The 22273-nt window shown below is 44.8% G+C and overlaps 1 protein-coding gene across 3 annotated transcripts; it reads left to right on the forward strand.

The window, feature by feature from the left end:
- The first annotated feature begins 12738 nt into the window (after positions 1 to 12738).
- On the forward strand, positions 12739 to 18140 carry mbip (MAP3K12 binding inhibitory protein 1). Of its 3 annotated transcripts, none has more exons than XM_061302053.1 (9): positions 12739 to 12801; positions 13548 to 13664; positions 14744 to 14917; positions 15413 to 15518; positions 15719 to 15784; positions 16013 to 16168; positions 16279 to 16376; positions 17732 to 17770; positions 17855 to 18140. In XM_061302053.1, the coding sequence occupies exons 2-9, from the start codon at positions 13575 to 13577 to the stop codon at positions 17960 to 17962; spliced, it is 837 nt and encodes a 278-aa protein (XP_061158037.1). In that variant the 5' UTR covers positions 12739 to 12801; positions 13548 to 13574; the 3' UTR covers positions 17963 to 18140. The 3 variants fall into 3 exon arrangements, with proteins under 3 accessions (XP_061158037.1, XP_061158035.1, XP_061158036.1); XM_061302051.1 differs by having other exon boundaries at positions 12745 to 12905; XM_061302052.1 differs by having other exon boundaries at positions 12745 to 12905; positions 15413 to 15509.
- The last annotated feature ends 4133 nt before the right edge of the window (positions 18141 to 22273 follow it).

The raw sequence follows: 22273 nt of genomic DNA on the forward strand, positions 1-22273 counted from the left end.
TGCCAGGCAACGCGGCTCACTGCAGGTCGTCTAATTTCAGGGTGGAAATAGCTTTTCAATTCCGTGTTGACACATACAATCGTTACAAAATGATCCGTGGAACAAGCACGCGTATGTCAAACGTGTTCGCGTGATATGATCTATATATCCTTTTACTGCGTTGCCCTTTGACTTAAAGCAGAATTTAGACGCTCATTTTCACAATAATAGAGACATAGCCTTTGGAATCTTGCCTTATTTTGTTTGTTTGTTTGTTTCATTACATCATTTTCGTTACTCTATTGAACTGCTTAGAACATGGTGAATTGTAATCCACGCTTTGCATTATATCTGGATTTTTCATATTTGCGATATGTTACCCACTTCCCCCTTTTGGTGGCCCTGAAGAAAACACACTCACACGCACACACACACGCACACACGCACACACACACACACTTAAACATAACTGCGAAAAAACTCCACAAAAACAAAGAATTAAAGAAAATTAAATCCAACAAAAAACAAAAATGTTGGGGCAAAAATGTAGTAAAACCTACAATTTTTTGGGAATAAGTGGTTCTTAAATTATGGTGATGTAGCATATTCTTGTCAACAGTCATCAGTAATGTGTGGTTCACAATTTTTGTGTCAGATCCCTAAAAAACATCGTTTTTTGTGTCAGTTTTTCCCAATTCGTTGCAAAAATGATTTTTCGATGCTTGACTCCTTGTTATACTTCTGTAATTGTTTATTACCGAGTAGCATCACTAATTTGTTCCACGCGTGCTCTCGATTCATTTTATTGCAAAATTGTAGCATAACCTACAACGTTGTTGCCCCAACTTGCTTTTTTGAAACTTGAGGTTATGCTTTTGTTTGGTCCAAGGTGACAGCAATGTGACTGGTGGAGAAAGAGCGAGAGCAAATTCCCAAGGCTGTTTCATTCCTTCTGGGGTCAGCAATCAAATATTGGAGCCACTTGGTGCTGGCGACCTTTTGTTCAACGTCAGCAAATATGTAAATTTGCCAATTGAAGGCGGTGGAAAGGGCAGGTCGTCAAGGTTTGGTTGTCTCGGCTTTACAAGCGCAACGACCTCCAAGCACGCATTGGCTTTGCCGTTTACGTCTTTAACTTGAATGAAGTGCGCAAAAGTAGAGGATGAATGTAGGGGATTACAAATGAAGCCTCCAAATATGTCATTTTTACTCTTCTTTTCATTGCAAACTCGTGGAATCCTTCAAACATAGATTGCAACAAGTGGCCCTATAAATTTAGCTTACTCCGCTTGCATCCAGCAAAGCAGCAAAATGCCGCGTCACCATGTTTGGTTTGAAACCCAGGTTCAACTAATTGACATCAAACCACCTTTTTTCACGTTGCCGTTGCTGGCTGGCTTGTTTCAACCAGCAAAAGTTTTTGGCTGGCTCTATCAGAGCAGCACTTATGAGCGCTACCAGCTAGCTTAAACAAGCGAAGGAAGGAAGGAGGTCTGCATCAACATGTCTGGTGAATAACATATTTTATTTCAAGTTTTTATTAAAAAGACAAAAAAAAAAACAAGAGTGGGCATAACGTAGTTGACATGTGTGGTGTTAAGTGTTTGTACTGCTGTTTTATTCTGAAGGGCCAAACAGGAAGTTGGGGTTGGGGGTGTTCCGGTGATGTGGAATGGCTGCGAGTTTAGAAGATATGAGACGCAAATAAAGACCGTCTAGTTGCTCTACAAAGTGTTGGTTGAATCCTTACGCCCGAAACGCGACATGGTGTCAGAAGTGGATCGACTGTAAGAGCTTACTCGCCGGGGATTGAGAGTAGGTCGTGCTGGAAGAAAAAGTAGCCCTCGCCACACGCAGAAAGATGTCGGAGGGTAACGCAGGAGCTAACGTGGCGACTCCACCGCACCAGCAACAGGCTAATCCGCCCCCGAATGCCACATTCACCATTCAGCCTCCTGAAGCATTTGATTTTTCAAGGCCACAGCAATGGGAGAAGTGGATACGGAGGTTTGAAAGATTCCGACTTGCTAGCAACCTGCACCTGAGTTCGGAAGCTAATCAAGTGAACACGCTCATCTACTGCATGGGGGACGAAGCAGACGACATACTTCGAGGTCAAGCTTTATCGGACGCGCAGAGGCATCAGTACCAAGCAGTAAGAGACACTTTAGACATATATTTTGTGCCCAGAAAAAACATAATTTACGAGAGGGCTAGATTTAACCAAAGAGTACAGCAAGTTAATGAGACTGTAGACTCATTTGTCACTGCCCTGTACGCGTTGGCCGAAAACTGTAACTACGGAGCCTTGCACGATGAGTTAATAAGAGATCGTCTCGTCGTGGGACTGAGAGACACCAGTTTAGCTGAGAGACTCCAAATGGACAAAGATTTGACGCTGGAAAAAGCCGTGAACCAAGCCCGGCAGTCAGAAGTCATCAAGAGGCAGCAAACCGATATAAGAGGGGAAAAGAAAGCGGACCTAGATGCAGTGTCAGTGAAATACAAGAGAGAAAAGCATTCTACGTACAAAGCCCCAAGTCTACCAAAACACAAAATGGCTAAATCACCAAATGAGAGTCAGTGCTACAGATGTGGTAGAAGCCCAGCACATGGCAAAGGACAGTGCCCAGCGAAAGATGTAACCTGTCATACATGCGGTAAAAGAGGACATTACAGTAAAGTATGCAAATCTGTTAAAAATGTACATATGATTGAAACAGAGAAATGTAACGAGACACCTATATTCCTTGGTTCAGTACATGCAGGTTCAGATCCTTGGTATGCAGACATAACCATCAGAAACCACAAAGTCAGGTTTAAAATAGACACTGGAGCTGATGTTTCTGTTATCCCAGCCCAGATGTACTTTTGTATAAACCAAAATGAAACAGAGCTGTGTAAACCAGATAGACCATTGATTGGACCAGGTGGCACTCCACTCAATGTTTTAGGTATGTGCAAAGAAACACTGTGTAAAGGTGAACAAAAGATTCAGGAAAATGTGTATGTTATCAGAGACTTACACATGGCGCTGTTAAGTAGGCCAGCAAGTGTCAAACTAAACCTTGTGTCTAGAGCAGATAGCATAGACATTAAAATGTTGAATGAGAACTACCCTAAGTTATGTCAAGGGTTGGGTTTAATGCAGCAACCTTATACTATAAAGTTGAAACCTGATGCTGTGCCTTTTTCCCTTTCCACACCAAGACGCGTTCCCATTCCTTTGTTGGGAAAAGTTAAAGAGGAACTGGAAAGAATGGAGTCAATAGGGGTGATCAGCAGAGTTGAAGAGCCAACTGAATGGTGCTCAGGTATGGTCCCAGTGCCTACTAAGAGTGACTCAGTGCGCATATGTGTCGATCTCACCCACCTCAACGAAGCAGTGTGCAGAGAAAAGTACATCCTGCCTTCAGTTGAACAGACACTTGGATCCCTGACTGGAGCAAAAGTCTTCAGCAAGCTCGATGCAAACAGAGGCTTCTGGCAGGTTCCATTGGCACCAGAGTCAGCACACTACACAACATTCATTACCCCATTCGGACGCTTCCATTTTAACAGACTTCCGTTTGGGATTGCCTCAGCCCCGGAACATTTTCAGCGGAGAATGTCAATGATTCTCAATGGGCTGCCTGGCGTGGTTTGTCACATGGATGACATCCTCATCTGGGGGAAGGACCAACCAGAACACAACGCCAGACTTCACACAGTGCTAAACAAACTTCAAGCGGCCGGTGTCACGCTAAACATGGACAAGTGTGAACTGAGCACGCAACAGGTGAAGTTCCTGGGACACATTTTGTCTGCTGAGGGAGTCAGACCAGACCCGGACAAAATAAGAGCTGTGATAGCAATGAAGGAGCCGTCAAATGTCAGTGAAGTGCGCAGCTTTCTTGGAATGGTTAACCAGTTAGGAAAGTTTATCTCTGGTCTGGCTGAAAAAGACAAGCCCCTGAGAGACCTGCTGTCAAAGAAAAACCAGTGGGTTTGGAGCCATGCGCAGCAGAACGCTTTTGATCAGTTGAAAAACGAGCTGGCATCCACTCCCGTTCTCACACTCTATGACCCGAACAAAGACTTGAAAATGTCGGCAGATGCCTCGTCTTATGGACTTGGAGCAGTCCTATTCCAGAAGGAGAGTGAGGAGTGGAGACCAGTAGCATATGCTTCACGTTCCTTAACAGAGACTGAGCAGAGATATGCACAGGTGGAAAAAGAAGCGCTTGGATTAACGTGGGGATGCGAAAGATTCAAAGACTTTCTCATCGGGAGACATTTTTCCCTAGAGACTGACCACAAGCCACTTGTCAGCCTGTTGGGACAACAAGCACTAACAGAACTTCCACCCAGGATTCAACGGTTCAGACTACGGCTCATGAGGTACAGTTACTCTATCTCACACACCCCAGGAAAAGCACTTCTCACTGCGGATACACTGTCACGCGCACCTGTCAATCAAGAGACAGACTCTAAAGCTACGGAGGAACTACTAAATGATACAAACATCTATGTGAACGAAATAGTCAAAAACCTACCTGCTAGCTCGACATATATCACACAATTAAAAGAAGAGCAAAAAAATGACAGTGTATGTTCGGAACTCATGTCATTTTGCCAGAGAGGCTGGCCAGACTACAGCCGTCTCATAGGTCCAATCAAAGCTTATTGGCCACACAGAGACACATTAACAGTCCATGACGAACTGTTATTGAAAGGCACCAGACTTGTTATTCCTACCACTATGCGCGACAAAGTCCTGGTAGCTCTCCATGAGGGACATCAGGGCATGTCAAGATGCAGACAGAGAGCGAAAGAGGCAGTGTGGTGGCCTGGTTTGAGTAGCCAAATAAATGAGCTTGTGAAAAACTGCACCACGTGCATTAAAGAACGTGTCAATCCAGTGGAGCCTTTAATGCCCAGCGAGCTTCCAGAGAGACCATGGCAAAAAGTAGGTGCAGATCTTTTTACACTCAACAACAGCAACTACGTACTTCTGGTGGACTACTATTCCAGATTCGTGGAGATAGCTAAACTGACACCCACTAGATCAGAAGACGTTATAGTACACCTAAAGTCAATTTTTTCCAGACATGGTATTCCGGAATTCTTCTACAGTGACAACGGACCTCAGTTCTCTAGCCAACAGTTCAAAGATTTTGCTGCAGCCTACGGTTTCAGACATGTAACCAGCAGTCCAAGGTTTGCACAGAGCAATGGTGAGGCTGAGCGTCATGTCCAAACTGTTAAAGGACTACTCAAGAAGGCAAAAGACCCGTATCTTGCACTTTTAGCTTACAGAGCGACCCCTTTGGCTAATGGATATAGCCCAGCTCAACTTCTAATGGGAAGAAGACTTCGCACTCCAGTGCCCCAGCTCCCTTCGTTACTTGTTCCCAGTCTACCGAACAAGGGCTTTGTGGCGTCAAGGGAAGGAGAGATGAAGTTGAAATACAGTGAGGGGTACAACAGGCGACATCGTGTGAGAGATCTTCCTCAACTGTCACCAGGACAACCGGTATGGATCACGGACACTAAGAGTGAAGGGACTGTCATTTCTTCTCACTCAGCACCCCGCTCTTACCTGGTTGAAGGTCCTTCCGGAGCCATCAGGAGAAATAGACATCATCTACTGCCAATGCCGGAAACTACACCAAAGATGGCAATCCCAAGTACACCTATCAGTCCAACAGAGGATACCTTACCAACACCAAACATAAGTGAGTCCCCTGTCCAAACTCCAAAGGCAACAAGTCCTGTCAGAACAAGGTTTGGCCGTGTTGTCACAAGGCCACAAAAACTGGATTTATAAGCATGTATGTATGAAAAGAAAAAGGAAATGTTTAAGAGTGGTGTTACATGAAAAGAAAAAGGAAATGTTTAAGAGTGGTGTTATAAGAAAAGAAAAAGTTTTTCCTTCATGCAAAATTAGTACGTCTTCATGTTTGCAAAGAAAGGGGGATGTGGTGTTAAGTGTTTGTACTGCTGTTTTATTCTGAAGGGCCAAACAGGAAGTTGGGGTTGGGGGTGTTCCGGTGATGTGGAATGGCTGCGAGTTTAGAAGATATGAGACGCAAATAAAGACCGTCTAGTTGCTCTACAAAGTGTTGGTTGAATCCTTACGCCCGAAACGCGACAACATGTGAAAATTGTTCAAATAATGTTTGCGCACGCTAACTGCGGTGAACTGCTAGTCCTCCAAGCAATTCAAGTGCTGTTTTTTTATTCTCAACTAAGCCATCGCAAGTGTTTGCATTGTTGTGGCACCATTGTGTGTGTGTGTTTCTGTGTGTGTGTGTTGCACCTGTTGCGCAGCTGTCCTTCAGATTAGCGTCATTGTTGCATACGTCTTTTGCCTTACGGCTCATGAACGTACAGTTGCTTATATTAATTCTGTTTTATTTTGAAATGTAATCATCCATTCCATAGGCTATAGTGAGTTAGCTTTGCAGGGTACATGCTATACTTTTTGTTAGCAAGGGGGTTGGGCAATTATTTGTGGTGAATTGAGGCTGTTTGCTTCCGAGCTTGGTTCCTAAAGCCGACAATAAGCGAGTGTTGACTGTATTGTGTTCCATTATTGGTTTCATTGTCAAACAGAGCCGTACAGATTGCCGCCCTCTCATCCCAATGCACAAGTGCACTCTCCAAATTCCGCAAGGGCTCGCCGCGCATTTGCATCCCATCAGCCTACAAGCTCATTCAGCTCATGGCCGCCCGCTTTGCAGCGGGAATGCCTGCATCGCTCTGCGCAGCTTTTATTGGGAGAAATGCAGGCTGGGCCCAAAAGGAGGTGGGCTCCAATTTTCACGAAGGAAGGACGCTACAAAGGGAGCAAAGTAGGTGGTGGCAGGAAACAACGGAGGGATTAAGAAAGGACGAAGGAAGAATGGAAAGGACAAAGGATCTATGGAATGTACGTATGTTGAAAGGAAGAAATAAAGGAATGGGAGAACCAAGGAAGTATGAATGGAAAGAAGGAAGCAATGGAGGAATGATAAAGTGAAAGTCAAAACGATAGGATGTAAGCAAGATAAGAAAAGAAAAGATATGACCAAGGAAGGACGAAAGGAAAGTTGGAAGAAAGGGATGGATGGATGGAAGGAATGATAAAAAGACATAAGAAGTAGAAAGAAGGAAGGAAGGAAGGAAGGAAGGAAGGAAGGAAGGAAGGAAGGAAGGAAGGAAGGAAGGAAGGAAGGAAGGAAGGAAGGAAGGAAGGAAGGAAGGAAGGAAGGAAGGAAGGAAGGAAGGAAGGAAGGAAGGAAGGAAGGAAGGAAGGAAGGAAGGAAGGAACGAACGAACGAACGAACGAACGAACGAAGGAAGGAAGGAAGGAAGGAAGGAACGAAGGAAGGGAGGAACGAAGGAAGGAAGGAAGGAACGAAGGAAGGTGTTCACAAGACAAGTTTTATAGCCTAACACTAACTTCAAACCTTAATTTGAAACCCTGACTTCAAACACTACCCTTCCACTTGAAACCCAAACTACTTTAAGAAAAGCAATCAGATTGAGACCCTTCTCCCAAGCAGATGCCGCAAGTCTGCGTTCTGCCAGTGAACGCCTCACAATCAAGCATGTGGCCCTCTGTACCCCCCGCCCCCCATGGGTCTGTGTACAGTATCGCCCGGGGGTCCTTTGGGGGTTCATTGGGGGCTAACGAGGCATGACTAAATGGGTTAAGGCCACACTTTCTCTGTCAGCACCCCGCTGAGATAACTGGAGATTAAATGAGCCCGTCAATGGCCTGGCGAGGGCATCAGTCAAAGGGTCAAAGGGAATTGACGCACGCACCGCCTCCCGATAAACAAGAATTGTGTCAGGATCCAGATGTTTTAATTTTCTTCAACCACTTTACCAAATCAAATTGAGTAAATTCAAGACAGCATTTCTTTTCAGTGTATGAAAATTAACGATCCTCACTTTTGAGTTTCCTGATTCTCGCAGGGGCTGCCAAGTGTCCCACGTTCTGCATGTTGCTCACCCCCCCCCCCCCCCCCAAAGTGAATGATAGGTTGCAGCACCCAAAGAAGCCTTGAATGTTGCCAGACAATACGCAATCAAGATCCCCAAAATGTGACAGCTCAATGGCGTCTGTCTTGGCCGCCGCTATGATCCCAGCTGAGAAAAGGCACAAATGTCCATTTAACCCCCAGCCAGGACCACCCCCCGAGGTTCGAGGTAAATAGGGTCCCGCACATTAGGACCTGTTGAGACTTAACATATTTTCTTCTACAGCCTGTGAGGGGATTAGCCGGGAGGGTGGTGGTGATATTTGCCCACCGCCCCCCCCCTCCCACTCTTCCTCCTCCCTTCTCTTTCTTAATGAAATATGTCATTAGGAGGAATTCATGCGACACAAAAGGGGCGACAGTCAAAAAAAAAAGGTTGACTAATTATATAGTTTGCCCTGGCAGAGGCTGCGGGCAGGTGGTTGGTCCATCATGCAAATGGCTGCGCCGACGCAATTAGCCTCTGGCAGCCGCCTCAATTAACAATTAGCTAACATGCAATTCTGTGGCGCGTCGCCCCCGCCGGCTCCTTTTAGGCGCAATTGTCACCGTGTATTTTTCAATTGCTCAGTTGGAGACGTGTTTTTCTTAATGTGGTCAATTTACAGGCTCGGCGAACGGAAGTCGACCGCGAGGGGGGGGCCGCCGGGGTAATGCTTCCCTTTCAAAAAGAAAGAAGAACTTTTTTCGAGGGGAGCAAGCGGAGTTAACTTTGAACTGTCAAAAAGGATTCTACCAGAAAATTTGGTGGAATCTCTGAAGTTGAACACCCTTGGAGTTGTAATTTGGGGTGAAACTATCGCTCTAAAAACCACAGCTGTCAAACTGCGTTCTTCGAGGGCCTCCATCTTGCCTGCCCGCCTCTTTTAGATGTCTGCCTCCTCTGACACACCTGATCACATGATCAGCAAGCTCGGCAAGATTCGATAACCATCCAGATCATTTGAATCAGGTGTGTTGGAGGAGGCATCATTCTAAAACAGGCAGGATACAAGGGAGGACCCGACTTTGACACCTGAGGCGGGGGGAATCCCCAAATATGGAGATACTTTGTACGTTAGCATAGCATCAGGTCCGACTGGCACTGAAATGGCTGCCGACAGTTTAGCAGACCGACCACATGCTGCGTCTCGAGGTTCTGCTTTTCTAACCCGTTCCACCGATCCCCCCTGATGGCCCACCGCCCCTCACGGGGGCCCCCCCTCCTCAACGGGCCCACCCACACGCTCTTATTATTCCCGCTGGCCCCCGACATGACACGGGAACAAAGTAGACATTAAGCGACATTAAAGCCGGGGATGGAAGTAATCAGGAAGCCGTTATCTCTTAATGAAGCCAAACACATGCGCGGTGATACACACAGGCACTAATCAATAGAGGCTCCCCCGGACAAAGAGGGAGGCGGGTTGGGTTTGGCTCGAGGTCTCGCTCTGCACCCGCCCCTCCCACAAATCAATTAGAAGACTTGTTTGCTTTGACAGTCTACTTCCATTAATTACGTCTTCATTAAAAGTAATTTGTCAAGACAACATTAAGAAGACCTGTCCTGTCAGGAGGGAAGATTACGAGATTAGGAGCGAGCTATAGGTGGCCCCTGTATGTATGTTCTTCACAATCCCCCAAGCAGCCCATTTTCAAACAAAATAACACACTTGGAACTAAATGCATTCCAGCTTTGTGTCATCCAAAAAAATGAAATTTCCGTCATCACGTCAACACAAGCTGTGATTTTTTTATTGACACGAACAAATTGCTGCTCATCACCAAAGAATAACGTACCCACTGTGAAGGATGAAATTGCGAACAATTCCAAGTAGCAGTCAATGTAAGCGCAAAATCTTTATTTTCTGCTTGGAAAAGAGATGTCAGGGAAAGCCTACTAGAACAACTGAACTTCAGTCAGATGTGCTTCAAATGGTGGCAGGTATATGCTGACTCGCTTTTGAATGCGAAGAGTTCATTCTGAATGTGGCCACGTCTCCATTTATAAGATGGTGTGCACACTTGTGCAACTACATTATTGCAGTATCAGTAGGGAAAAAGGTTTAGAAATGATCTTGGTGTCAGTTTTTTTTAGGTTCATAAAGTGTGTAGGGGTGTGTAGACTTTTGAGATGCCACTACTGAAATATTTTAGTCTAAAATGAAACAATTAGAACTTTCATGTAAGCTAATTGCATCTGCATGGGAAAGGAGCTGATTTGTTTTAAATCTCTTTTCCTCCGCCATGATCTGCATGTCTGGTGTCCTTTTTGTTTTTTCTTTTTCTTTTTTTGTGCAACTCCAGCAGCACAGTTGCTTTTACCAAAGGTCCCCTTGTTGGTTGCTATAGCATTCTCGAGCACCACTCTGCTAAATCCCCTCCCCCACACCGACCTGCTCTGCACACTTGTAATAAATTATCCTCAAGTGAAGTGAAAGAATAAAATATATTGGTTAAAAAAAATGCATGCAGCCGGCCCGGCGCACTTTCGCGAATCACCCCCTCGTAAACACTTTTGTGCGACATGACCCTTTTGACAGTCTGCTGACTCTTTTCATATCAACACATATCAGATAGTGTTGTTACGCAATGTTTCCCGCAATCTTTAGGATGCGCCTCATGCCGAGCGTGAAGTGCAAACACATGCGAGCGGGAGTAGGAGGAGGAAAGTAGCGATCTGTTGATTAATTAAACGTGGCTTCTCCAAAAGATACACACACCCCCGGCCCCCCCTCACAATGCGCCGGCGGCAAGTTTGCGGCAGCGTGAATCGCACTCCTCCTTGCTGTCATCTTTACCAAATTGAATGCAGATTGAAAATATATTTTTGGCTCTTGACTGGGCCTATTCACGGCCTGTTGAATCGACGGCGCATCAATAAAAGGCTCCCCCCGTTTGGGAACTTGGAGTGATTGCGCGCGCGCACATTTTGAGGAATGGCGTTATAAATGGTTGCGCATGGGCTGAAGCAGCGAGCGCACAACTTGACAATCATTTCACGCACCGGCAGCGAAGAGGAAATTTTTGGGGAGTCATCGAATTTGTGTAAGCGTACACTGGGATGAATTTGAGGCCATTGAATGTGCTGGAGTGAAAAGGAATAGAGTCGAAACGCTCAGACGTGCGGACGGACATTTACCAGCAAGATGACTTGTGCACCTTGCTATATAGCCTATAGATGACCCATGTCTTTCCTGCTTCATGCGGGCTCCCACAGCACCCGGGATCGGTTGCCTGCTGAGTTCTGGCAAGAAATCAATAGTGCCGTGGGGGCGGGGGGAGGGTGACGTGGTCACGTGGCCTAATCATCTGTACATTTACCATCACAATCAACAATCAAAGCCAGGACGCGTACCTTTCTTTTGGGGGGCCTCCCGAGCACAACAATTTCCCGGCTGACTGCATGGTGGCGGCAAATTAGAAGCCTCGGCTCCCGTGAGCGACGCCTAATGGCTCTGATTTGTGAACTGCTAAACGAGGTTATGTAAATGAGGATTGAATAGAGGCAGCGGGACCCCAGGTGACAGGTGCAGGCGCTTTTTTAAAAAAGATATTTAAAAGAAATTGTGTGTGGGGGGGGAGGGGCAAAATCAAGGCAACACGCAAAATGCGTTAAATTGTGCTTGTATCGTTTGAACTGCATACTGTTTTTAACAATTATCAGCGATGTACACAATGAAAAAGAGACAAATAATTTGTTTAAAAAGAAATGAAACCGAAGATTGGAAATATCAGGATAGTCGTTTTGCAGTTCATTTAAAAATTGACAACATGTAGACCACATGCATGAGATACACCTCGCTCCATCGATGTATTCAAAGTAGTCAGTTTTAGTGGGTGGCAACGTAAGATGGCCACCAGGCGTTTAAATTCTTCCGACGACACGTCCGTAGGGAGAACGTAGGCTCAGTGTGTTTATTACATTACAGTTCCGCTCCCGTTTCAGAACACGGACAAATGAAACCAAGGAACTTGTCCTCAGACCGTTTTTTTCCTAAAATGATTAACCCACAAAAAGAGATTTGAGGCGCGTGAGTGCCGCGGTGCTTTCTCGTTTGCCAGCAACTGTCATTTTCCTGTTGTTGTCCTCATCAGTCTCTCTCGCCATCAAGTGAATAGACGGCAAAATGAATAGAGCAGCCAGATTTTCCCACAGTCACTCAACGTGCGCTCGCACGTTCACACGAAAATCACCATTGTGGTCGATGCTACTGCTGCACAGGCTGCTCTGCACTCAACAACAATGTTCTCATTAGAGCATGACTGTTCCTTAGTATGAATTGTCAAGTGTAATGTTAACTGCTAAGTATGACATTATAAACCTGGTTTTATAATTTTTAACTACATTATAATGCGTGCTTTTCATCTAATGCAATTAACACACTCTGTATTATCAAATCTGTTTTTACATGCCAAAGCATCACTGTTTACAGTTATAGAGAAGTGACGAATTGAGGTATTTAAAACAAACAACACGTTTGAGAGCGAAAATGTAAAGCCTGAAATTACAAATTAATTATAAGTTTGAAATTGTGGACTCGATTAAAAAAAATAGAAAAATCAGCATAATGAGCAAATTAGGGTGTAAATGCTGGTGAAGATGCATCTCACTGACTCCACCCACAGTACGGTGACCATTTCTAAAATAATTATGGAATTTATAATCGGGATTTTATTTTTTGGTTTTATGTGAAGTGGGCGCTCTTGGCTGCACACGCGCGCCCACGCAGTGACGCGTACGCTCCGCCCTCCATGTTTTTCTTCCAACCAATTGGCGTGCACGTCTTCTCCTGTTGTAAAACAGCAATGGCGGAAACAATGAAGCTAACCGGTGAGAGTTTCCCTTCCGCGAAGGAGTCCACTTGTAGCGAATTGTCCAGCTACACGGACTGCATGAGTGCCCTGCTCAAGCTGCTGGCCGACCTCGTCAGCGAGGTTGGTTCGGTATTTTTTTAAGCGCGGAAGCCAGCCAAATCGGTGTTGTTTGCTAGCTCACATGCTAATGCACGTCGCTGCTGCACGACAGCATTTCACAACGTAAACACCCGACATCCTCGCAGAAGTAAAAGCCTTTTTAAACTGAGATTTTGTTCACCACAGACAATCGTAGATGCCTCATTGAGAGGGTTAGCCCCCCCCCCCCTCGTGTTTTGGTAGCCAGGCCGCCATATTGGATGGGGCAGGTATCATACACCACTGCAAATACATGAATAAAACTTCGTAAAGCGACACGCTACAGTGCTCAAAATGTTTCTTTCCTATATATTTATGTGACGGATAAGAACCAAGTCCTCGATTATTTTTTATGTTTTCATGAGTTTAGTTTATTAGTTATTTTATGAGTGCCGCAACCTTGCGAAGATTTAGTAATTGTTGCCAATGTTGCAGTTTTTCAATGCAAAGCTTTTTCTTTCATTTTTCTTTCTCATTATGAATTAAAACAAAGAAATCCCCCATTTATTAAATAAAGAATAAAAATACACAAAATGAAAACGTATGTTCACTACAATCATTTGAGGCAAGTTAATTGAGTGAAAAAATACTAAACATTTCTTGCTTTTTTTGTGCATGTCTCAGCTCAAATTAGGTGACGCCGCTTTGAGGATGGACGTCAACCTGGATGCCTTGAATCCACAGCCGTCGGACGCCGCTTACACTTACGACTGTCTACAACGGCACATCATTAAGCTACAGGTACACTACATGTCCTCAACATTTCACTGGGATTTTTGTACAGTTTTCTCAGGTTGTGGTAGTAAGACTTGGATGCCAACAAAACAAATTTGACGATTTTTTTTTTTTTTACCATAGTGTTAAACATCTTAGTGGGCAAGATTGCTTTATTGACTCCCATTAAAACCCCAGTTTTTCATTACCATATAAACGCTTGTATTCTCTAAACTTGTTGCTGAACATTACATTTTGTATTATTATTATTATTTTCAAATTTGACTTGCTTTCTTGTCATTCAAAATAGTAAACAGAATGAAATCTCATTCCATGGCACAAGCAAAACAAAACAAAACCAACGGCTTCGACCAGCAGCGAATAATGTTGACGTGGAATAAATAGTGATGAAAAATAGAATAGATAATAACACTAATAATACTAATAATAACAATAATAGTAATAATAGTAATAATAATAATAATAATAAAACATATCAATGGCATATTAAATAAAATGTAAATAAAAATTGAATGCCTCCTTTCTGTTTGCAGCCTTCTGAGGTAAATGTCAAAATTAGCTTCTTACACAGGCTAATAAATTTGAAAATAAAATAACATAACAGCTATGAATAAATCAACCATTCAGACCTTGGAGTAGCAAGAAAAAGTGAATAGAAAATGTATTTACTGGTCATTTTGCGACACACTGATCTACTCTGATGCGGCCAAGCCAGATACCTGGCATCTTTTCTTGGATGCCAGTTCATCAATGTAGGGTTTGAGCTGAGGAAACCGTAGTTATCGAACAAAGGTGTTTGTCGGTCAGACATCTCCTGTGAGAAGTTTTCGTCATCTCCATTGAGGAAAAAAGTTGCTCACATAGGCACGGACACATAGACTGTATATAAGAAATGGACGTAACATCCGTGACGTCACCCATTGGTTTGTGGACTGCTGCTCGGAAGCCAATAGTATCGAATCTAGGCAGCGCCATCTTGAAAATTTCAGGTGCATTCTGGGAAAAAATGAACACGGATTCTACTACGGGCCAGAATTTGACACCTATGGAATAAAGGATTGGAAAAGTATTTGTATTTACTCCAGGCCATGTCGGAGAACCTCAAAACGCTGGCAGAGGCTCCAACTCGTGAGTCACTTGAGACCGAGAAAGAAATGCCGCATGACACCGCATCCGCCCTCCGCCGCAGCCCGTCAACGCCGCCCCTCCCTGACGCGGCCGATGACGTCTTGGTGCAAATCCGTGCCGGCAAGTCTGAGGTGGGTTACGCTTATGAATAATCCTCACGTCATTAAAGGGCTCGTTGCAGGCCCGAGATCTGGCAACAGGGGGAGGGGCGGGGGTCCTTTAGCGGCGCGGTCTGCTGTGAGAGACCGCAGAGCTTGGAGGACTTTGAGAGCGGGGCCTGGTCCTTGATGGATTATGAAGTGGATGCTCATTACTCTCAGATTGGATGTGGATGGAGGACAAGAGGCCCCATTCTGTTGTGCATTTATTTTGCTAGCCAAGCAAACAGTATTCATATTCTATCACGCCACAGTGGCCAGCCGGCCCGCACGATGCGCCTACTTGGAATTGCAATTGTCATTCCTCATCATGTAAATTGCGACGCCCACAAACCCAGCGAGGTTCCCCTCACCCCCGCCCTCCCCTCCCGTTTGCCTCGTTACATTCTCATCACAGCGGCGACACAATTTTGCTTTGCGGATGGCCGATCAATCCATCGCCTGTCATTACGCGTGTCGTCCCTCCAGATCGAGCGCAGGATATCTGCATTTATGGAGCGCAAGCAGATGGAGATCAATGAAAACAACGTGCGCGAGTTCTGCAACGTGATCGACTGCAATCAGGGTGAGCGAGGTAGGGGTGGGGGGATTGAATGCGGCGTGGTGTGGAGTGGGAGCCTGCGCACAGATTGCCAATGTTTGGGAGAGAGCTGATTTCCAGCGGGCGAGAGGTCAGGCCGGACTGAGCTGGAGTAGCTAACGGCCTTGGAAAACACGGCGGCCGTGATGTTATTGCGCTTTTATTCATGTGATTTTCTTGTTCTTCCTCACCAGGGGAGAGCTGCGCCAGAACAGACGCCGTGTTCACGCCGTTCCCCGGATTTAAAAGCCACGTCAAAGGTACAACTGGAACATAAAGTAGCAATCATTGTGCATTTACACACTAATTGTGTGTATAAAAAAAACACAGACCACCGTTATTAAATTGACAAAACTAATTCTTGAGATGAATTAAGGAAGCGCGATGCGTCTTGCCCATCTCATTTTAAACAAACATTGCTGCAAGTTCAACAAACATGAAAAGAAATTAACTGCTTTTTTTTTTTTTTGTGGAAATGTTTGTCACAGTCACGCGGGTGGTGAACACATACGGACCTCAGACCCACTCCGGAGGCCAAGGAGAAGCTGGCGAACAGGCACGAAGCCTTGCCACACAAGACTGCGGCAACCCAGCCATCGAGGAACGCCTCAACAACATAGAGGCTCACCTCAGACTCCCGACAGGTAATACGAAAGCTCACCTCCTGACTGGAATTCTTTAGAACCCTGATGGATCACCACACACACATTTTCTATGGGTTTAATATGTGATTTTAGATGTTTTTTTCTTGCAGCGGGCCCAGTTCCTGTGAGTGTCTACCAGAGGCTAAAGAAGCTGGAGGACCGCATCTTACAGCTGGAGGGACTCTCGCCAGAGTATTTCCAATCCATGGTGAGGACATGCACGCTTTATTTCTCAAGAACCAGCCGGCATAGTCAAAGCTGTAAGCGGCTAATTGAAGTTGCTAGCTAGTTCCGCTGCTATTACTAGTAGCAAAGTCACCTGTGAGGCACCATTAGCCGCTTGGAGCAAAAATGGAGACTCCAGCAGAAAAGTTTGAGCTGGCAGACGGAAAAGTGTGAACAAAAAAATATTGCTGGCGGGTCACTCCTTTAGTGAAGAGGGAGAGGTGCCATGTCACCGGCCATTGTGTGGGCCCAGGTGACAACAAAGGTGTGGGACTTGAGTCACATGACTCGAGGCAGACTTCAATATTCAGTTTTACGACTTGGTAACATGCTCGGCTGAAATTTAGGAAAGGTTCAAGGTTCGTCTAGGTAGAGCCCGGCAATTAATCCAAAATGAATCGTAATTTTGATTTTGGCCTCTCACAATCTTAAACGTAATCGAAGTGAAACGATGAATGTGCCAAATGCCGTGGAGAAATTGACATGAGGCTATGAGGGCAGTTTTGGTGGTTGAATCATTACAAAGTTTTAAAATCAACGAATAATCGTCTTCGTTAATTGTTTCACACGATTCATTGTCTTGTGTACAATAGTTTTTCTTTTCCACTTTTAAGACCACATTGTCTTTCATAGTTAAATAGATCATCATCGTAATGATAGCAATAAATAGATAACAATATTGTTAAAAAAGCAGAAACATTGAGGAATACTCGATTACATGTCCGATATTTTCGGGACTTCACGTGCTGTCAAAAGCACATGAGCAGAATGCGACGTGGCTTGATGGAAGACGTAGTTCCGCCGTGTCTGTGTGTGTGTGTGTGTGTGTGTGTGTGTGTGTGTGTGTGTGTGTGCGTGTGTGTGTGTGTGTAGCGACAACGTTTTCAAAGTGTGCTCGAGATGAGCTGCATCATGTCTCTCCGTCTCGTGATGCCGCCATCGCACAGCACAGCACGCTGCGCTCTTCAACCCCTTTTGACTCGCTGCATGTTTGTGCCAGCGCACATGTCGAGTGTTTCTGAATAAATCCGCGGGGTCTTTTCCAGTCCAAGTACCACTTTTTGGGGGGAGGGGTGGGGATAAAATGTATTTTGGGGGTTTGCTCAAGCAGCTACATGTAGTTGCTCCCACAAAAACGTCACAAAAAGGCACTAAAATGAAGTTATTGCTGAAAAACAGTAGAGGGCGTCCTTTTGGTATGACGTCTCCAAAAAACAGAAAAGATTTTGGACTGGACAAGTCCTCAGAGTTAAATCCTATAGTGCATGCATTTTACTTGAGACGTAGGAGGAGGCTGTGACTTTTTGGCTAATCATCAAGGTGTCTACTTCTTCGTAGAACCTCCCACACAAGAGACCCAAGACCTCCCCTGCTCAGGTACACATTTTCTTTTCTGTTCTTTTTGGGATGCTTTCGTCTCCTTGCTGCCAGGCTGACTTAGCTGTTGACGTTTTCCTTCAGGCCTGCAGTCTGACCGAGCTGGATGAGAAGATTAGCGCCGTCAAAGCAGCCCTGCTCAAGAAGGCCAATGACTTCCAGCCTGCATATGGACCCGAGTTCCCACTTTGACATGATTTGGTGGAATTGTAAAATTAGCTGTAGCAATGGACCCAGATGATCATTTTTTGGCTGACATAGAAAATTTACATGAGGAAACCAAGGCGTGTTTTGTCTGCATTGTTTCAGTGTGTCCCCAGTCCGGTATAATGCTCCCCTGCGTAAATAAATGTAAATTTAGCGCTTGGAACGTTGGACTTGTGCTTCATTTCAAATTCTCTGATCATTTACATGGTTTTCGTTAGCCATGCTACACGCTATGTACGTACTTTAGCATCCACTTCATTAGCCACTAGTTCTTGTTTTTGTTTTTTTATTTCGGGGAAGTCATTTCTTGCTAGTCATTAGCTTAGCATAGGCTCCATGCTATATATTGTACCTTCAAATGGAGTGAGCAGCCAGACATGCTGCCATGGTGCTGTAGTTAACATTTAAAATCGTTCAATTTCATTGTTGGTAGTTTTCGTTCATTTGCTTGCCGGTTCGAATTAATAGTTGGAATTAGTGTATATTATTGATCATATCCATGACCATTATCAGGTTAGCATCTGATTGATCAAATTAACTTTTTTGTGTGTGTACTCTTAACTGAATTGTACTGCACATGCTGAAGTTTTTATATCTTTAAGTTATTTTTGACGCAAAAAATAAACCTGCTCGAAATCAGCGTGGCTGGTTATCAGCAATGTGTCGAACAGACAAGCAGACAAATCAAACAACCTGCTAACAGCGAGAGTGCGCACATGTGTGTACACGCGGGTGTGCGGGCGCCACGGCGCGTAATTGGGAGGAAGCTGAGCGAGGCCACCTGATTTCTTTGCCTGACTGCTGCGTTGCTGATGATCCACGCTAATGGTTGTCATTATGACAAATGACCTGATTATGGCAACTCTTGTTTGCGAAACATCTCGCAGACCCAACAAAGCAGCGCCGCCGTCGCCGTTTAAACGGGCTGCCGCTGCGCTCGCTCGACGATGCCGCCGCCGCCGTCCTCCTCATAAATGACTAAAGCGACAATTACGTTCTCCTTTTTTTTCGAGCGATTGCAATGAAACAGGCTCGTTTTGCATTAGTGCTATTCAATTTCATTTACGTTGGTTCCAAACTGTTCCAGATCCAGAAGCACTAAATGAAATTCTACACATTCAAACTTAAAAAACACACGTATTTGAGCGCCAGATTGCACTTTCTCACTCACACAGAGGCAAAGCGTGCTTGCTTCAAGCTCATAAAAAATGGTAGTTAAAGAGCCAGTACTAGAATGTGTGTGTACATAAATATAAATATTTTTATTTTGAGCTCTGTACTCCTAATCAATTACAGGCCATCTAGTTGATTTAGTTCAATCAAAATAATCACCACAGTGGTGCAAAAACTGCCAAGTCATAAAACGTCAGCGGCTAACAGGTGTCACATTCTTCCGTAATTGCATTTACTGTAAGCGGTTTTATTCTTCGGTGACGTTCTTTGTCTGTCATGTCACTACTCTTTTCCCTTTGATTGATGGAGTGACCTTGGTACAATAGAACTTGCGTTCTGGCGTCTTTTTTGTCAGGATATATTATTGTTAACACGGAAATGGGGATTTCTTTTTCTGTTTCTTTCAGGTGTACCCCTCTGTTTCCTTTATTATTTCTTTGGCTCGGATCCTTCTGCGGATGTTAGACAAGGGGGTCGAAATGTGCAGGGACCACTTGAGCTGCTGCAACGTTGACAAATGGATTTGGGTTTGGGGCTCTGCTCTCTGGAGGTTTTTATTGTTCCCCTGGAGCTTTTGTCTCGCACGCGGTCCCCTCGTGAGGGTTAATGAGGACAAATTGCTCCGAGGGTAACAAATGGATTATGCGGCGGGACAAAAGGTTATACGCGACGGCCGGGATCTGCCCATCATGCGCCCATTGAGCCCCGCGTCCTCCTCAAGTGGCTCGCCAAATATCTCATTATCTTCATCCTGCCTGTTTTTTAGTTTGTGGCAAGGGTTGCGGCCTCCTGCGGGGAACTTGGGCTAACTGCAACGTTGTACAAATGGTGGCCCGCCGTTGTCAAAGTCAAAGCTCCAGAGGTGAGTGTGATTAAGAAAGTAAATACATCAAAACTCTAGATAAATTACGCAACTTACCAAAAATATACGGTAGGAAATTGTTGTGCTGAAAAAGTTACTGTCCGTGTCCCAATTGCATTCATTTCTGTTTTTACGTCGATGTGATCTTCATCGTCAGTTCCGGCCCAAGTTCCAATCCAAAGTACAAATAAACCAAGAACTCAGAGGAATACCCGATGTGAGCTAGCTTAAATCGAAGCCGCATCGCCGGTCCGATACTTGTGAAGGCTTGACTGGGAAAATATCCTTTCGTTCTCGCGTACATTCTTCGAAGTCCGCGCTTGGCCAATTTACGTTCCATGCGTTCCTCGTGTCGAGAAGCGGCCATTTTGTCTTTCGTCTCGGCCAAGCTGGGACGTAGCATGACTTGGGACTCATCCAACTTCAACGCCATTAATTTGTCAATCGCTCGCTTGTCTTTGAAAACAACCGTTTTTTTATTTCAATTCCTGCAAGCGTGGAACCTGAGCATGGCTGCGAGGTCACGCGGGCGACGTTTGTCCTTTCACGCTAACAAAGCGTCCACTTCCGCATTGACTTGGGACTAATTCCCACCTGTCAATCACCCCCCGTGTCTCACCGAGTCTTTTGGGAGCCCGGCTCAAAAGACACAGAGGTGTTCCTTGTCTACACCCCCCCTCTTCTTTCCGCCTGTCTTTTGGAGTTCATAATTTTTTTTTTCCTCCCTCTGGTGAGGTCGCCGGAGAGGATTCATATCTATTCATATCTCGGCAACTCTTAATGGGCTCCAAGCCCTCCAGGAAGAAAGCTCTTTCCTGTGACTAGTCAGCTCCAGTCTTTATTCAGCCGGTGGCTCGGTGTCAAAAAAGACTGTTGCTCGTTTGAGCCCGCGAACAATGAGGAACAAGGCTGAATCTCGAGCGGGGGGGGGTGGGACAAAGGAGCGAAAACAGGCTTTTCACTCTGCAGAACATTAGATTCTGACACATTTTGCCATGGCAGTTTTTCAGCCAGCACCACCACCAGCCCTTTTTCCTTCCCCATCATGGTGAGTGCCGTGGCTCTTTTTTAAAGAGACCACCTGTTGACAACAAGCCCGTTCTTCATTACAGCCGGAGCCATTATCGCAAGGTGACGAGCGCCACAGGCTAACTGTTTTAGCTTAACCCTGCGGAGGCTTCTTTCTGTTGCTGCTGGAAAATCATTTTTCTTAACCCCCCTCCACCCGGTTGGTAATTTTCAGGGCTCTTGTTTCTGTGAGAGGAAGTGATTCATTTGTGCTCTTGTTCATTACAAAATGACGCAAAACAAAAGGACTGTTAAAGAGCTCACACGCACCGTCGATAATTAAGATTGTATGACAATTTGGAGTAGGCTGTTTAATTTTGATTTTGGTCTTAATATTTGCTCCCGAAACGTTTTTCAACAAAAATATTATATTTTGCAATTGTTTTTATTTGTTGTAAAAATATCAATTTATCAATGTAAAAACAAAAATCCTTTTGCGAAAGCGAACTATATGTTTGTCTATGAATTTTTACATATATGAGCACTTTATTTAGGGTCTTAAATTTTACCAATTTGATACTTCCTAAAATGGGGCAAAAATGATGAGAGTTTATTATGAGAGGAAATTAGACAAAAAAGTCATTTTTAATAGTCTCCCATTCATTTATTAGCAAAATTTAAATCATAACTGACATAAAATATCAATGGAAAAAAATACACAGAATTAGATATTTGACCAAAAAAATGTTGCGGCTGTTTAATTTGTTGTAATTTTTAAAATTATTTAGAATCAATCATTTAAAAAAATTTGACCCAAAACTAAAGCTTTGGCGGCATTGCGACAATAACGAGAGTACGGAAGTTTCCAAATTTCCCCAACAACTTTGTGGGCACAAGTCCCACTTTTTGCTCACGCTTCTTGTCAAGTGTCTTTTTGGGCTTTCACATTGTAACCTCAGGACGAAATACGTCTGCCATGCCATCACTGTGGGGACACATGTAAGAAGGGGCGACGGTGAAATTATTGTCATGCACCTGTGACCCCCACTAGAGATGGGGCGAAGGAGAGCATCCCCTCGGAGCCCTCAACAAGTCAGCTGCTCCACGCCAGCCAGCGCCGGGCTGTGCGGAGTTAAAAGTGGCAGCAGGGAAGCAGCGGGAGTGGAATTCAGGCAATTACAATCAAGTCGGGGTATAGTTAGAGCGCGGGCCCCGGCAGCACCTGAGCTGGATGCTGATGAGACACTTAGCCC

This window comes from Syngnathus typhle, linkage group LG16, assembly GCF_033458585.1.
Source record: "Syngnathus typhle isolate RoL2023-S1 ecotype Sweden linkage group LG16, RoL_Styp_1.0, whole genome shotgun sequence".
In the NCBI taxonomy this organism is placed as follows: domain Eukaryota; kingdom Metazoa; phylum Chordata; class Actinopteri; order Syngnathiformes; family Syngnathidae; genus Syngnathus; species Syngnathus typhle.

Coding starts and splice junctions, on each gene's coding strand:
- mbip (XM_061302051.1), top strand. CDS start 12,777: ATGGCGGAAACAATGAAGCTAACCGGTGAGAGTTTCCCTTCCGCGAAG. Junction 14,918..15,412: donor TCCGTGCCGGCAAGTCTGAG/GTGGGTTACGCT, acceptor TCGTCCCTCCAG/ATCGAGCGCAGGATATCTGC. Junction 15,785..16,012: donor ATTTAAAAGCCACGTCAAAG/GTACAACTGGAA, acceptor TGTTTGTCACAG/TCACGCGGGTGGTGAACACA.